This window comes from Balaenoptera borealis, assembly GCF_965194805.1.
Source record: "Balaenoptera borealis genome assembly, chromosome: 3".
Classification (NCBI taxonomy): Eukaryota; Metazoa; Chordata; class Mammalia; order Artiodactyla; family Balaenopteridae; genus Balaenoptera; species Balaenoptera borealis.
In genome coordinates, this window is record NC_138866.1 from 176,728,073 (window position 1) to 176,743,569 (window position 15,497).

The following is a 15,497-nucleotide window of genomic DNA, read 5'->3' on the forward strand; positions in this document are numbered from 1 at the left end:
ACGGGCAAAGGCAACACAGCTGCAGCACATCTGAGATCACAGACTCATGAGCAGTGAAGGGGGAAGGCTGTAAGAACGAAACATGCCCTTACGATACCTCTATTCATCAGTACTTTGGTGAGTTGGAGACTCAGACCCATCCATAATGGGCGAGTTTTCTGTTGCTTCTCTGAACAAAGGAAAGCAGAAGGAAGAGAAGAGAGGTCAGGTTAAAGAGAGGGGCTGACACAGACACGATTAGTAGCTTATTAATGCGTTGCAAAGCCCAGCTGACTGCACCCAAGCGCTAGTGACACATGACACAGGCCTTGCGCAACTTTCAGCCCCCTCGCGGGCGTCAAAGACCTCTTTAGTTTTGTTAGGAAGGCAGCCAGGCTTTGGCACTTTTGACCCATTTCTTATTTTCTTATCACATCACAGAGAACAGTTATTGTTCATTAATGATAATTCAACTCAATCCAATAAAAGTTTAAGGACCAGAATTCCTTTTTGTTTCAAATTGGTCTCGAATCCTCACTAGCTGTGTGTGATCAAACATGGGCATGTTCCCAGATCCACTCCAAGGGAAAGGCAGGTGAGGGGTGCTCGTAAGTTCCAAAGCCTGCTGTCAGTCAAGTAACAATCATGTATTTAGATCAGGTGAGACTGGGTGTGATCCAGAAAATTTGGAGGAGCCAGAAAGACAGCCTGAAATCTGAAGGTCCTTATTCGGGGTGAGATGGGTTGGCCAGTGGAGGTACCATATACACAGAAGATCTGTCATTCTTTTATGAATCCATCTATCTATCTTTCTTCTTGAAACTCTTGGGCCCTAAGCCCTGCAGCAGCTGCCTGACCACACGAGCTAGAGGTGGGGTGTGGGTGGCACGTAAGGTAGTGTTATAAGGGGGTGTAATAAGGACGGGGGTAGCTGCTGCCCTACAGACAGACCAGGCAGTGGGAGTGGACACAGAACACCGGCAGTTGGGACCGCAGGGTCTGTTAATTCGAGAGAGTAAGGGGCAGCGTGGGGTGGGTCGGTGAGGGATCGTCACACCTGAGTGCGTCAGAATCCCCTGGAGGGCTTGTTAACACCCAGGCCGCCGGGCGCCACCCCGAGTTTCTGATTCACTGGGTCACGGATGGGCCCGACAAGTGAATCTCTAACAAGACCCCAGGCGATGCTTATGCTGCTGGTCTGGGGTACCACATTTTAAGAACCACTGGCTTGGTGGAAAAAGACAAGGCTTTGGTGTCGGCTCACAGAGTGCAGGGCTGAAATTCCAGCACCATCCAGCTGTGCGACATTGGGAAGACACTGATTTTCTCTGAGCCTCGTCTATAAAACTAAAAAAATCTGGGTACTTCCCTTGCAAGATTGCAGTGAGGATTATATGAGCTCAGATATGTTAGAAGAGGCTTCCAGCCTTTGAGTACACAGCAAGCAGTCAATAAATGTGAGCTCCCCTTCTGTCAAATACTAAGGCTGAATAAAGCCTGGTTTAAAATCGCTAGAGATAAATATGCAGCAACAAAAAACGTCTGCCAAGAACAGAGCCTGAAAGGTGGAGCCAGTTTGGGTCCTGTAGTTTCCCTCTGGTGTAACTCACAGCTGTCAAATTTTCCCAGACATCCCCACAGATGCCCCAGCAAACGAAAACCTGAATAAAGCTGGATAAAGGGACCTCTTATTCCTTTAGCCACTGGATAATGACAGAATGGAGCATCCACTTAGAGGCCACGTCTTAGGAGCAACGGAAGAGGCAGGGATGGTGAGGGGAGCAGGAAGCAGGTCACGTGTACCTGCCGGACTCTTCTGTACCTGAAAACATCCTAAGTGTCCATGAGATTTACTGTTCTATGTGGTGTTCTCTGCCTACATTTAAAGCTGAAAAAGGAGCTGAGTTTTGGTTTCATCATTTTACTGTGGGCCACCTCTTAGGGTCTCAAGGTACCCGACCCCCTTTGTTGTTGGTTCTGAACAAGGGCTTGGCCGGGACTGAGAGAGGATCCGAGCCTTCTGCTTTTTTTTTCCTTAAGAAGCATCCTGACACCAAGACAGCGGACGCATTGCCAAGCAGGCAAAGCGGCAGGCCGGGGCTCAGGCCGGGGGTGGGTGTGGGTGCGTTCTTGAATCTCTCCTTGGCTGGCCTGGGGTGCTCGCAACCCAAGCCCAGCGCTGTCTGGAATTCTGGCCAAAGAAGCGCACTCGGCTCCCTCCACATCTTCGGGACCATCACCAACTTTGAAGGAGAGTAGAGAAAATTCACCCGAATAAAGGGACAGCGCCAGAAAGGAGGGGGTGGAAGGTAACAGCAGCGCCTGGCGCTTCTCCGGAGAGGAAGAAGTTTCCAGCGCTGTACATCATTCCCGGTTTCCCAGTACCTCACCCTTCTGCCGATAAGCCCTCTGTCACTAGGATCTTATACCTGCTATGCTCTAACTGACGAAGAACGCGGAGGATCACTGCAAACCAGGAAGGGAGGGTCGGAGGTCTGAAAGGGGAACTCACCCAGTCCGCCAGGTTAGCATGTGGTGCGGGCTGCCGGGGGGCGTCGCTCCAACTTCACTGCACGGCGTTGAGCTTCTCTGGCTTTGAGGTAAGGCAGCTGCGTGTAGGTGGCGCAGAAGAGACACGGGTCAGACACGGGGCAGTGAAGGAGCTTCTTTCCGGAGATTCTGCCTGTGACCCCGTGGCAGGGTCCCCGTGGGAAAACGTCCACCCCCTCTGCTCTCCCCACGTTTGGCCAATGACGTTTTCTCCCCCCAGCCGTGCAGCTCCATTCTGAGTCAAGCTCGCTTGGGGTCCTAGGTCCCCGCTTTGCCACTGGGAAGTGGCCACAGGGATGGCGACAGCCCCCACTGTCCTCGGAGGGGGACCTGGGCTGGCCTGGCGCAGGGAGGACCTGTTTCTCTGGACACGGCGTTTCCAGATACGGCCCCAATGTTAAAGCTGTTCTGTATTACGAACAGAAAACCTCCAGAAAGGTTCTCTGAGCTTGTTGTCTCTGCCGTTTCAGGCTTATAATTTACCACGTTAGGACCCTTCAAATGGGGCAGGGCTTTTCAAAGCTCATCCAAATCTGACTACTCGGAGCTTACTGATGTGGGCAGGATTTTTTAGTTGGGAAAACTCAGTAGGAAGTAAATCCTACTTAAATGCATCCCTCTGCTTCCTTGGGAATGCAATCTTTTTCATTAGGATGCTTAGTCCAAAACATGTTCCAAAAGATTTACCGAATCTCTTTAGGTAAAGCAAATCTACTAGACAAGTGCTACAGTTTCGACAGAACATAAATACTCCTGACCTGTCCAACCTCAGCTTCTCCTAATAGGGTTACAGGGGACCATGGTCTTTAAATGATATACATAATATATTCATTCATTATTCTCAAAAATCCTCCTAGGAAGTTGATGGCATAATTCACTGGGCTGATTTTAACAGATGACAGAGGAATCTGGAGAAGGTTCTCAGGCCTTGAAGTCCACGGTTCTCTCACCCTTGCCTGAACCATATTTATTCCTGTCTCTGCAACTTGTCATTTGGCAATGACATAATAAACGCCATAATAAACGAGTCACTGGGAATCGGGGAAGAGGACGCAGAAGCCCTGTGAGCTGGCACACCCGGGCAGCCGGCCGGTCCTTCCTTTTCGCCCGGTTCTCCCCAGGCCCCAAGAATCTCCTTCGGTTCCCCAAAGAGGAACCCCCCCACCCCCAGTTTCTGTCTATAAGATCACTCTCCCTCCCCTGGATTTTTGCCTGCCCTTAGCCTTCTTTCCAGTCACAAGTCAAATCCTGACTTGGACTTCCTTTCATTTGCTGCTCTCATTTTATTCTGATACTTGAAAACCCATTTTTCATTATGTCTCAAGATCCTCTCCCACTTTCTTTCCTACAGTCAGTGTGATGCGGTCGCTCTTTTTTTAATTGGCTTTGATCAGGCGATTCGTGATCGGGCAGCATCCCATCTACCAACTAGAAAGGCGCTCCGATCAAGTCTCTCATCACCGCGCAATCTCCCCTCTTTGTGGGCGCTAAGATATATAACTGAGTTAGCGTCTGCTGGCGCTGAAAACCCCGCAGGGACGTGGAGACTGCTGGACAAACACTGGTTTTTTTTTTAATCATCGTTATTCTTTCTTGGAGACGGAGTGGGAAGGGGATTAACTTAAGGGAGAGAACGGTTTCTTCCATTTTTCACTTGATTCGGTACTGCTCGATGCCCTGAGTACAAGCATATGCGGTAACCCTTCCTCTGATGATGAAAACTTTAAGATGTAACAACGGGGCATCAGAAGCACTTTACAAAAATTACTTTGGTCAGAACATAACATCATTGAAACGGGATCTCGAGGAGCAGTCTCGAGTTTTCCGTGAAGTCACCAGGGCAAGTCACAGGCAGAGCTCGCCACTTCATTCTGCAGCCGGTCTGCGCCACCTGGGGGAGACACTGGCCAAATCTCAGGGCTTCAAGTGTTCCTCTCCCCTGCAAGGGTACCGCTCAGGTCTCTAACCCACTGCTGTCTCTCACCTACTACTGTCGCCCCCTTCACCAGGGTAAAGGCGCACCTTTGGATAAACCCTGAAAGGCACGGACTTCACCACTGCTTGGATCTCCGTCCTTACAAGGACAAGTGGCTGCAGGGATGGTTTGCACCCCGCTGGGCTGGGCTGGGGTTTAGGATGCGCTGCCCCACCCCTGCCCAGGTCTTCCTCACTCGGCAAAACCTAGGCTAGAGTGGGAGGGGTGAGGAAGGAGGGGAAGGAAGGTCTCACACATCTGACACCTAGGTTTCTAGCATTAACCGTCTCTCCTTCCTGCCTGCTCTAAGAACACCTTCAATCCCCACCAGTTCACCTCCAGACCGACCAGGTGCGCGCCGCGCCGACCGCCCCCCCCCCTCACCTGACGTGGCCTTGCACATCTGGGGCATCCTGGTGACCCTGCTGTGCGCCACGAAGGTGCTCTGGGAGGAGGCGCTGTACTGGGAGCCGCTGTCCGAGGAGGCGGAGCTGGCGTGCGACAGGCGGCTGTGCTCCTTGTGCGAGGCGCTCGAGCGCTGGTACCACTGGCGCAGCTCATCCGAGACGGCGGCGCGGCCCGCGCCCTTGTCGTGGGCGCCGCCGTCGCGGCCCAGCGACGGAGTCCGCAGGATCTGCGAGCGCGAGGGCGTCAGGCGGCCCGCGTCGCCCTCGTCGGCGCCGCGCCAGCTCTCGCGGAACAGGCCGCCGGCCGTGTACGAGTTGGAGGTCTTGAACTGCGCCTTGACGCTGTAGTGGCCCTCCTGGTCGCTCTCCAGGCTGCGCACCACCACGGGCGTGGCGCCGCCCTCCACGTACAGCGGGTACTCCTTGATGCGGTACTGCGAGCTGGGCTGGCTCTGGCTGTGCAGGTAGACGCCGTGGCCGTGGCCGTGGCCGTGGCCGTGGCCGCCGCCGCCGCCGCGCGCCGCCAGGTTGGGCATGCTGCCCGAGTTCGCCGCGCCCAGCGCGCCCGCCGCCCGCTGCCGCTGCCGCGCGCGCGCCTTGGACGGCGAGTCCTCGGCCAGCGTGGAGTAGTTGGCGTTCATCTGCGCCGGGTAGTAGTGCTCCGAGCTCGAGTGGCTGGTGCACGACGAGCAGTCGTCCATGGGGTCCGAGCCGTTGCTGCTGCGCGTGCGCGGCGTGTAGAAGTCGGGGCTCCCCGTGTCGTTCTCGGAGCCCAGGAGCTTGCCCTGGGACTCCAAGCTGGAGCTCCGGTGCCGGAAGTGCAGGGCGAGGCTGTGCAGCCGCGTGGGGCTGAGGTCCACCGACCTGCGGGGAGACCACGGCGCGCTGGGTCGGGGGCGCCCGGGGGAGGGGCTGGCGGCTCGGCGATGCTCCGGTCGTCGGGCTCGGAAAGAGCGCGAGGCCGCAGGGCCCAGAGCCTCCCGCAAACGCGCATCTAGGAGAGCGCGTCTAAGGGCGTGGACCCTGAGTATCTAGGTGCTTCCCATCCCTCCCAGGTGAAGACCGGGCCGGGAGGGGACGCTGATGCCCGCCGTGATTTTCGATTCCGAATGGGCGATGGGGACAAAGTGCCCACGTAAGGGCTTCTGAAAAAAGTATGCCAATAGCCAGGTCTTTTTTTTTTTTTTTTTTTAAAGGTGGAAAGAGAGTCTATGGTCACCAGCGAACCAAGATCATCCCCGTTCTGGTATTATGTTAAGCCAGATGAAATGCCCATTTTTGTAGGTCAAGAAACAGCCCAGCAGAAGCAATCATATGGTTCCACCCAGTACTATTATGAGTACTGGACAGATTTCCATTCCCCCATGAACACACTTGTCTAAAACAGAAGGTTGGTGGCACATGGAACCCTTAAAAATGACGGCTGCAAATACTTACCACTTCTTTGTTTACAATTCATTCTGCTTATTGGAGCCACACGATAAATATCCATCAATATGGGGGGGGGCAGAGTACAAGGACTGCACAGAAATTCACCATGGCTGGGTTGACCAAGTACAGGAAGAGGCAATTCCCAGGGCTGACTGTCACTCAGGGTAGACTGAGAAGTCCCCACTGTGTGGCCCTCCTTGACTCGGGCCTCAGTTTCCTCTCTGGTCCCACCCCGCTCCATCACTTTGTTCTGGCCACACCGGCCTCCTGGAACATGCTGAGTGCAGGCCTGTGTCTGGGGCCTTGACCCTGCTGTTCCCTGAATATCCTTAGAGCTTGCTACCCACCTCCATCCAGGTCTCTGCTCAAATGTCACCCTATTAGAGAAGCCTTCTCCAATGCTCTCCTTTAAATGGTCTCTCCCTTCACTCACTTGCCCTGTTCATTTTTCTTCTCAGTACTTGTCACCACTGGCTTATTTCTTTACTGTGACTCTCTTCCTACTAAAACGTCAGTCTGATGAGTGCACAGCGTGGTCTGTTTTGTCAATGGCTCTATGCCCAAGAATAGTACCTGGTACATATAGGCACTTGATAAATATCTGTTGCATGAATGAGTGAATGAGAATGAATGGACAAGAGACTCTTGCCTGGAGAGCTCAGTCGTACCCTACATAAATGGTTCACCACTTACAGAATATCACACCATCTGTCCTTCGAGCTACGGTCCCTATGGACTTAGTTTTAGAGAAAATGGAGTGATGGCTTTGGTTTTGCCTCGTTTTAGGAAAGGAAGGTGTGATTCACTGAAGCCTCACATTTGCCTGTTCCTTTTGCTCTTGAATGAATTTACACCTTGGGGCATTAAAGGAAGTCCAGGATACATGAGGACTGTCCAGTAGAAAGATACATGAGGACTGTCCAGTAAAGACCACCCCACCAGGGCAAGGTTGTCTGGTCCCGGTGCTCTTCCCTGCTAACCTGGGTAGCCGTTCCGGCCTCCACTTCTGTGGCTTAGGAAAGCTCCTTCCATGCCCACTGTCTCCAGGGGATTATCCGACCAACTCCCGACCAACTACCCACTGGGCGTGGACAGTGGGATATAACGTGCCTCTTGGCTCCCACGGGCTTCCGGCTGCCAGCTCAGTTCTTGATTCTGCTTCCCTTAAAGAAGAACCTACCTCGCTGGTTCAGTCCTGACTCCAGCTCACGGCTTATCTGGGCCCGCGTGGGTCCAGCAATGCCGAATTCTACAAAGGCAGGTCTGGTCTAGGGAGGGAGATGGGTGGACTCACCTCGTGGAATGCACGTAGTGGGGACTGCGGACTCGGAGGTCGGGTGTGGAGGGCACGCTGCGCTGCGAGTCCCAGGGCGGGAGGCTGCGGATGGGGCTGGTCTGCAGGGAGCTGCCTCCCCCGCCCGCTTCAGCGCAGCTCCCCGTGCTGGGGAAGCGCTTGTGGCTACTGCAAAGCAGAGGAGGCCACGCTGGTCACCGCCAGACAGAGCTGCACCTTCCCGCAGGTCGCTGACTATGTATGGCCTTGGGCCTTCAATCTCGGTGTCGGGGAAGCTTGCCCGGGACTCCCCCAGAAGTGGGTGAGCCCTTATCCCTGACGCCCAGGGCAACGTGCGATGAAGACCCTCACCAGCCTTCTCCGGGACAGGCAGTGTGACTGTTCTGCGAAGCCCCTGCCCTGAGCCACAGTTTCTAAGAGACAGATATTTACCTGTCTGGGTACCCACTGGGAGCTTTACAGGACATAATGAAAAGGAAAGGAGAAAAACAGAGCAGCAGTCCAGAAACGCCTTCCCAAACCCCTCTCTCCCACATCAGCTGAGTAACGAGCTGCTGATACACAGCTAAGATTACAGCTGTTTGGCTCCAGAATTCTCCCGGCTGATAGTTCAGGGTTCTGAGCCACTCTGGGATTCTTAACGAGTGGGCTCTCTCATATGCCATTTCGGAGTACTGCTGCCTAAGATATCCTAATTAATTAATTCCCAGGGAATTTAACGACATTCAAGCCAGGGGCCAACACGTGGATTGGGAGCCCAGACCCTCGTTTCCCTGGGAAGGACGAATCTGCACCTCGAGCAGGTCAGCAGCAGAGGGCGCTGTGGCGCAGCCCTGCTGAAAGGCAGCCCCAGGGCCGCGCACCCAGGGCCGTGGGGATGGGTGACTTGCGGATGCTACTTAGGACAGCCCTGGGAGTCTGCCCAAGCGTGGACAGTGACCTCGTATGGCCTTCCCGGCCCAGCTCACCTGGAGTGACCGTGGGAGGAACGCTTCTTGACCTTCTCGTAAGGCTCATCTAAGGAGGACTCGCTCCACATTTTGGGCTTTATGGGCGATTTGTCATAGTCGTTGCGGTGATAGTGCATCTGCCTGAGTCCCTCCAGGGACTGGGGAGGGGGCGGCCGGTTGTGCGACGGTGGCCGAGGAGGGAGCCCTCTGTGAGGGGACTGTAAGGGGGACAGTGTGCTGGTGACCTGAGAGTCTTCTGCATGAAGAGGAAAGAGAGGAAGTGAGCAAGGGCCATCCTTCCCGCCCACCCCCCGGACGCCGCCGCCCTACCCCACCTCCGCCCAGACGTCAGCCGTCAGCGGGCATGTGCTACAATTTCACTCTTGTACCCTCAGATCAGTAAGGAAAGAGCCCCTGGCAGGAGCAAGCCTGCGATGGGACTGGGGGCCCATGTGAAGCAGTAATGCCCCTTGGGAGGTCCGGGGTCTGACACATGGGGAGGAAACTGATCACAGGCGCTGCATCAACATCAGCTGATGACAATCTATACCTGCCCCGTCACAGAGGGGTCTCCCTCAAACGTTCCCGTTTCCTCCCCTGCAGAGACTGGAGTCCACAGAGGCCACAGGCTGGATCTCTGATATTCAAATCACACCCCCTTGTCCCCTGCAGGCCTGTCCTTTCCTCCCACCAGTGTAATGAATTAAAATATGACAATCTGATGGCAAAGAGCAGGGCCAAGACAACTGGGTAAATAAGCCACCAGCCTTTCCCCACATCAATGTCAGTGATTATTATCCTTGCGGTTATCATTATGGCTAGGAGCCACACAGATCTTTCATGTTTTCTGTCTGAATCGCCACTTACCACTGCCCGCCTGAGGTTTCCCTAAAGCGCAAAAAAAGTAACTGCCACAGGACTTCCCTGGTGGCACAGTGATTAAGAATCTGCCTGCCAATGCAGGGGACACGGGTTCGAGCCCTGGTCCGGGAAGATCCCATATGCCACAGAGCAATTAAGCCCGTGCACCACAACTACTGAGCCTGCGCTCTAGAGCCCGCGAGCCACAACTACTGAGCCTGCATGCCGCAACTACCGAAGCCCGTGCGCCTAGAGCCCGTGCTCCGCAACAAGAGAAGCCACCGCAATGAGAAGTCCGCGCACCGAAACAAAGAGTAGCCGCGGCTTGCCACAACTAGAGAAAGCCTGTGCAGCAACGAAGACCCAACTCAGCCAAAAATAAATATAATTAATTAATTACTTAATTAAAAAAAAAAGTAACTGCCACTTAATAGATTTCCACGTCATTAATGCCTTGACCTCCCCAGGTTGGGTTTAAATCCATGGGAACCTTCTCAGAGATGCTTCTGGGTTTGGCATCCCTTCTTCCCCGATGTGTGGTGGTGGTGGTGGTGGTGGTGGTGGTGGTGGTGATGGGCTGGGGGGAGGGGATGGGTCACTTCTGTTTTTGTAAGAATCTCCCAGGAAAAGATTCTGAGAATCACTAGGTTTTTAGAGGTCAATGGGAAAGAAGAAGACAGTTTCCTAGGCCTGACCAGGAGTCTAAAGGGACATCTCCCCTTCACTTTCACTATTTCTCAGGAAGGTGCAGAGGCTTGTTTGCTTCTGGCTACCCCCAGGCTCTGCTAGCAGGTTTCAATCTTTGTGACCCAAACCAATGGCCACCTCTTTCCTCCAGAAATTATAAATACTCCAAAGGAAACTATGCGTGGTGTTTAAATTGTCTGTCCAGGTAAAAATGTGGTTTTGGCAACTAAAAAAGTAGAACACCATTCACGATCACCTTAAATCTTACCTCCGGGCCACAGGACATAATAAAATTCCAATAGACGTGTGTTTCTGTAGCTCCCACCCACTCTCAGCCAAACAGATGACCAATGGGAAATGAAAGAATCACAGGGAACCTGGCGCCATGTTGGTCTGGCTCCTGGCTTTCCCACTGGGCTGTCCCAGACTACACACAGCTTAATCCCAGTTCCGAGTTCTCAAGCAGGAAACAGACAACCTACCATCTTCTAGAACAAGGGCATCTGACAGGGAACTGTCTTCACTGGCAATATTTCCATCTGAGAAGACAAAAAGCAACAGTCTATGAGGTGAGCACATCCCTTAGACAAAGCCCTATCTGTGAAAAAAGTGGGTTTCCCACCATCCCATACCCTCCTCTATCAGAAAACAACCCATGAAACACAATCAAAATGCTGTTGGGCATTTCTTTTGACAGTCCCTGTGGTGGGTCATGACTCACCCCCCATCCCTGACACTGCAATGTGCCCGGTCTTTGTTTCATTGGCAAAAACAATGCTCAGCAGTTTAATATCCAATATAAAGGCCACCTGGCCTGGCCAAGCCACATCATCGTCCCAGCTCAGGGCGTGTTCTGACTCAAGCCAAGGAAGTGAACTGCCGTTTGTTCTACACAAGCGAAACTAGGGCGAGGAGCTTGGTTTGGCTCATATGGCAGTAAATGGCTTCTCAATAAACTTCTTGAGTCATTAGCAGACAAAACAAGCTTCTAAATAAATACAGCTTCTCTCTCCAAAGCTTATTTTCATAGACACTATTCAATTAACCATGAGAACACACCCAGAGGGAGACAGAAAGATGATCCTCCCCCTTTAACAGCTGGGGAAACTGAGGGACGTCTAGGGGGGAGTGGTTTGTCTGAGGCTACGCTGCTCTCCTGGCTAAGATAGCAAAAGGTGCCAGGTCTTTAGATTCCAAGCTTAATGTTTTCTCTCTTCAAATAACAAACCAGGCTAAGGCGAGGAAGAAGAACATGAATCACTCCTCTAATTGAAGTGGGCTCGTCGTGTGATGAAACGTTATTTCAAGGAGGCAGCAAAATGGAGAAGGTACATCCTTGAGCGGTTAAAAACGAACGGCTACGGGCATAGATGGGACCAAGCTGGTCAGATAGCGATTTACAAACAGACTCTGCTGGCCGTCCTCACTGAATGGCCCTCACTGGGCAGGCCGGCAAACGACGCTCTTCTGTGGTCGACCAGCAGGACGTCCGTCCCTCCGGTGCCCTTCCCAGGCTCTGTCAGCCTTGCTGACGTTTCCACAGTACTGGGACCCCCCAAGCCCCTTCAAGGGGGCAGAAGGAGGTCCCAAGAGGCATTAGACAGAGGAGGGCTGGCTGAATGCAGCTCTGTTAGGGAAAGTGACAGTCTTGGCCAGTGACAAAGGGACGAGGTGGGGAAGGATAGTTATTCCAAATTACCTAGAGCAAAAGGATTTTTCTTTATGATCTCTCTCACTTTTAACTAGGAATTCGCTTTATTCATATCGCTTGATGAACTATGAACAATTAGGAGACACAGCCTTGACTAGCATCTTGGAGTCACCAGTATATCATCCCTCCCCCAGGATGCCCACATTTTTAGGTTGCAGCAAAATATATCAATATATGTAACGGTGGTAAAATAGGCATAATGTAAAATTTACCACTTTAGCCATTTTTACTGTACAGTTCAGGGGCATTAAGTGCATTCACATCGTTGTGCAGCCGTCACCTCCATCCACCTCCAGAACTTCTGTCATCTTCCCAAACTGAAACTCTGTCCCCATGAAGCAGTAACTCCCTGTTCCCCTCTCCCAGTGCCCCCTTGTAACCTCTCTTCTACTTTCTGTCTTCCTGGAGCAAAAATATTTTAAATGTGTATAAACTATGAAAGAAGACTTGATATGTATTTTAAAGAATTTGGTAAACAATAAGCTGTATTCAGGGAACTATATTAAATTATCCTGTAATAACGTATAAGCATCTGAAAAAGAATACACGTATCTATTCTTTTGTGAATCACTTTGCTGTACAACTGAAACTAACACAGCGTGATACAACACAACTATACTTCTATTAAAAGAAAAAGAATTTGCTGACTTAAAAAAAAAAAAGGATCATAATAGTTGGAGAGACTTGACGGTTGGTAGTGAATTCTGGGGTATTTCCTACTCGTGTTCACCGAATATAATCCCCACCCACTCCTGATCAGAGTTTGGGGCTCTAGACCACCAGAGGGGGGCAGTCCGGTCCTCCGTAGTTTAAGCACTGGGACAGGAGCCCCTGGAGACAGAGGAGGGCTGCGGGGATGCCGGCCTCAGGGTGCCTGAGCCACCCGGCTTTCCTTCCAGACCTGAGTAGGGTGACCAGGTCTCTGAGGACGCTGGAGCCTGGGCTGGCCCCGGGCTCAGCTCCCGGTGAGGGCTGAGAGGAGCGTTCTCCCAAGAGGCCATCAGGAGGGACAATGACCATCTGATTGGTGTAAATCCCCTTTCGTCTCTGGGTCTGAGTGCATGTTATTGCGCTCGTGGCTCTCAGGTCTCTCTAGTTTCATTTTATGGATGTAAAGATTAAGGCACAGAGTAGTTAAGCAGCTTGCCAGGTCGCTCAGGGGGCTGGGCTTTCGGTTCATGCCTTGGACGAAGACCCAGTCCTCTGAGGGTCGGTGGGGGAGGGCGGCGCCCACAGTGGGGAGTGGGCTTGGCACTGACCTTCGATGATCAGCGAGGCCCGCTGGGTGGGTTTCTTCCCAGACTTGACGCGGTTCTCGTTGATTGCGCTTTCAATCTCCTGCAGCTTCTTCAGTGCATTCAGGTAAGAGGTCTTCCTCTGCTTCTTCAGTTTCTTGCTGACGTTAGGGTCACTGGCCAGCCGGCGGGCAGCCTCCGTAATCTGGGACTGAATGGCAAACTCCCGCTCCAGGCGCTCCAGCTCGGCCTCCTGTGAGAAGGAGACCACACGTAGGGGGATGCCGAGCGGGCGACACCTGTCCTCCTGCGCCCGCGCCAGGCCAGCGAGCCTCCGTCCCTGGAGACACGCGTACAGGAAGCCAGCAGCCTCGGCACCCACGCCAACCCGGCCCCGCCCCGCAGCGCCCCCTCCTCCGGTCCGCGGCAGCCAGGGCCCTGGACACGCCCACTTTTGAGACCCTCGGCCCCTGCTCCATCCTGGAGACACACACCGTCCCTGAGAAGCTTCCTTGTTGCAGGCCTGGGGGTCACTGGGGTTCATTTCCAAGGTCTCCAGCAAGGCTCTCAAAGACCCAGCCTTCCTGGAGATCCAGAGCCCACTGGGTTGGTGTTTCCTTCCCATTTGGGGCAGAGGGGGCAGCGCTATTGTCAGAGTGGCCTCTGTCGTGCTCTGCTGGGGGCTCGCTACCAGGGGGCTCCCATGGGTGCCCCCCCCCGCACACACGCCCTCTGCCTCTTGCATTCTGAGCCCTGCACGCTGGGCCTTACCCGCACTCCCTCACGCCTCCTCTGGAAGCTCTTTCCGCAAGCTCCGGCTGTCCGCTCACACCTGCCTCTACCTAAAACTTCCACTGGGTGACCAGCGGCCGTGCCCCAAGCGTGGACGGCCGGTGGTGGTGGAGCCGGGTCCCCTGCCTCCTGGACCACTCTTGGGCACTCCTTCCTCTCCTGTGTGCCTCCCTCCCTCCCTCCCTCCTCTCTACCCCTCACTTTGGCCGCAAGGACCAGATGGATGAATGTTCCCTCAAAGGGAGTTTTGGACCCAGCAGAAATGCAGCTGTGGCTGCCAGACGATGCCCGGTGGACCCAAAGGATGAAAGCAGGGCCAGCGTACTAGCTGTGGCTTCTCTGCGGCTCAGCTGGTGCCTTCTTCAAACGCCGACCAGCGAGGCCAGGGGAGCCCAAGGACGCATCTTGCTCTGGGGGGATCCCCGGTCTGGCTAAAGCCCGAAAGGAACGGATTTAACTGTGGAGGAGCAGGTCACCAAGTTTGCTGGAGCCACAAGAGACCTTCCGAATTAAAGGCCGATACGAGAGCCTCGCCTCTCAGCCCCACGTGCCAGGCTGGGTGCCTCCATCAGGCACACAACTCTGAGCTGGACTTCACCTCCTCCTGAGCACCGAAGGGAGGGGGCCCAGGGGTGAGAGGGGAAGGTGAGGATTAAAGGAACTATTATTAACATTACGGGTCTAATAAACTCCCCAGTTCCTGCAAATGCCCGCTGCGTTCCTTCCCGGGAGAAGAGTGACGAGGTGGACTCCTGCCCGTGGCCTTGAGACAAACAAGTCACCAAGGACAAAGCCTCGCAGCTGCTCGCGGGCTGTCAGGGCAGCCCTGGCCCAAGACACCGACCCGGAGTTTTGTGGGAGCCCAGGACAAACTCTTGCTACTTAAACCGAGCCAAGGACGAGGCCGGCAGCCCATCTGCGCAGATGGCTGCCTGCCGTGTGAACAAGGACGTCAAGGGCATTCTCAGGAGAAACAGGCATTTCCCAGCGATGTCTGCAGAGGCAGGTGAGGAGGCAGGGATACAGTGGGATTCTCAGGGAGCCTAAGTCATCTTTTACTGGAAAGTGTAGAGGAGGCACCACGAGTAGGTGTGATGGGACCTTGGGAAGAACAACGGGGTGCAGGTGGGTGGCGCTCATACATGGGGGGTCTCCCCCGGATCCTTTAGTGCAGGTGTCTGCCCAGCACAAGAGGACTGGAAGTTTCCAGGCAATTCGGATGACAGCTGGGTTTGAAAAATACTCCACCAGAGGGTTTCCTAAGTCCCACCGGCCCGCACCCCAGTTCTGACCCCGGTAAAGTCCCAGGCCCAGCCCCAGCCCAGCACACCTTCTCCGACACCTCCTCCTGTTTACTGAGCGTCCAGCAGGTGTCAGCGCCGAGTTGAGTATTTTCCGTGCACTGGCTCTCTTAATCCCAGCGACAGCCAGAGAAATGAGGGTTCCGAACTTCGTTTTACAGAAGAGGAAAAGCACCTCCAGAGCTGGGTGAGGCATTCTGGCGCATCCACCAGTGCTCCCAGCACCCGGGGACGGGGCCCTGCTACCACAGATCTCAGGAGACCGAGCCACCCCTCCCACTGTCTCCAGGGCGCGTGCGTTCCCCTCTCAACTCAGCCCCGTGC

General features: G+C 54.0%; 1 protein-coding gene across 14 annotated transcripts in view; it reads right to left on the reverse strand.

The window, feature by feature from the left end:
• FRMD4A (FERM domain containing 4A) overlaps window positions 1-15,497 on the reverse strand; it is a 474,860-nt gene that overhangs the window by 13,466 nt on the left and 445,897 nt on the right. For 12 of the 14 annotated variants that reach the window (XM_082385295.1, XM_082385294.1, XM_082385287.1 and 9 more), the window contains 6 exons: window positions 13,105-13,333; window positions 10,617-10,673; window positions 8,605-8,842; window positions 7,637-7,804; window positions 4,889-5,775; window positions 2,492-2,588 (listed from right to left, as the gene is read on the reverse strand). In XM_082385295.1, coding sequence (XP_082241421.1) covers window positions 2,492-2,588; window positions 4,889-5,775; window positions 7,637-7,804; window positions 8,605-8,842; window positions 10,617-10,673; window positions 13,105-13,333 — 1,676 coding nt within the window. Of the gene's footprint in view, window positions 1-2; window positions 170-2,491; window positions 2,589-4,888; window positions 5,776-7,636; window positions 7,805-8,604; window positions 8,843-10,616; window positions 10,674-13,104; window positions 13,334-15,497 lie in introns of all 14 variants that reach the window. The other 2 variants (XR_014242614.1, XR_014242615.1) reach the window with 1 other exon arrangement.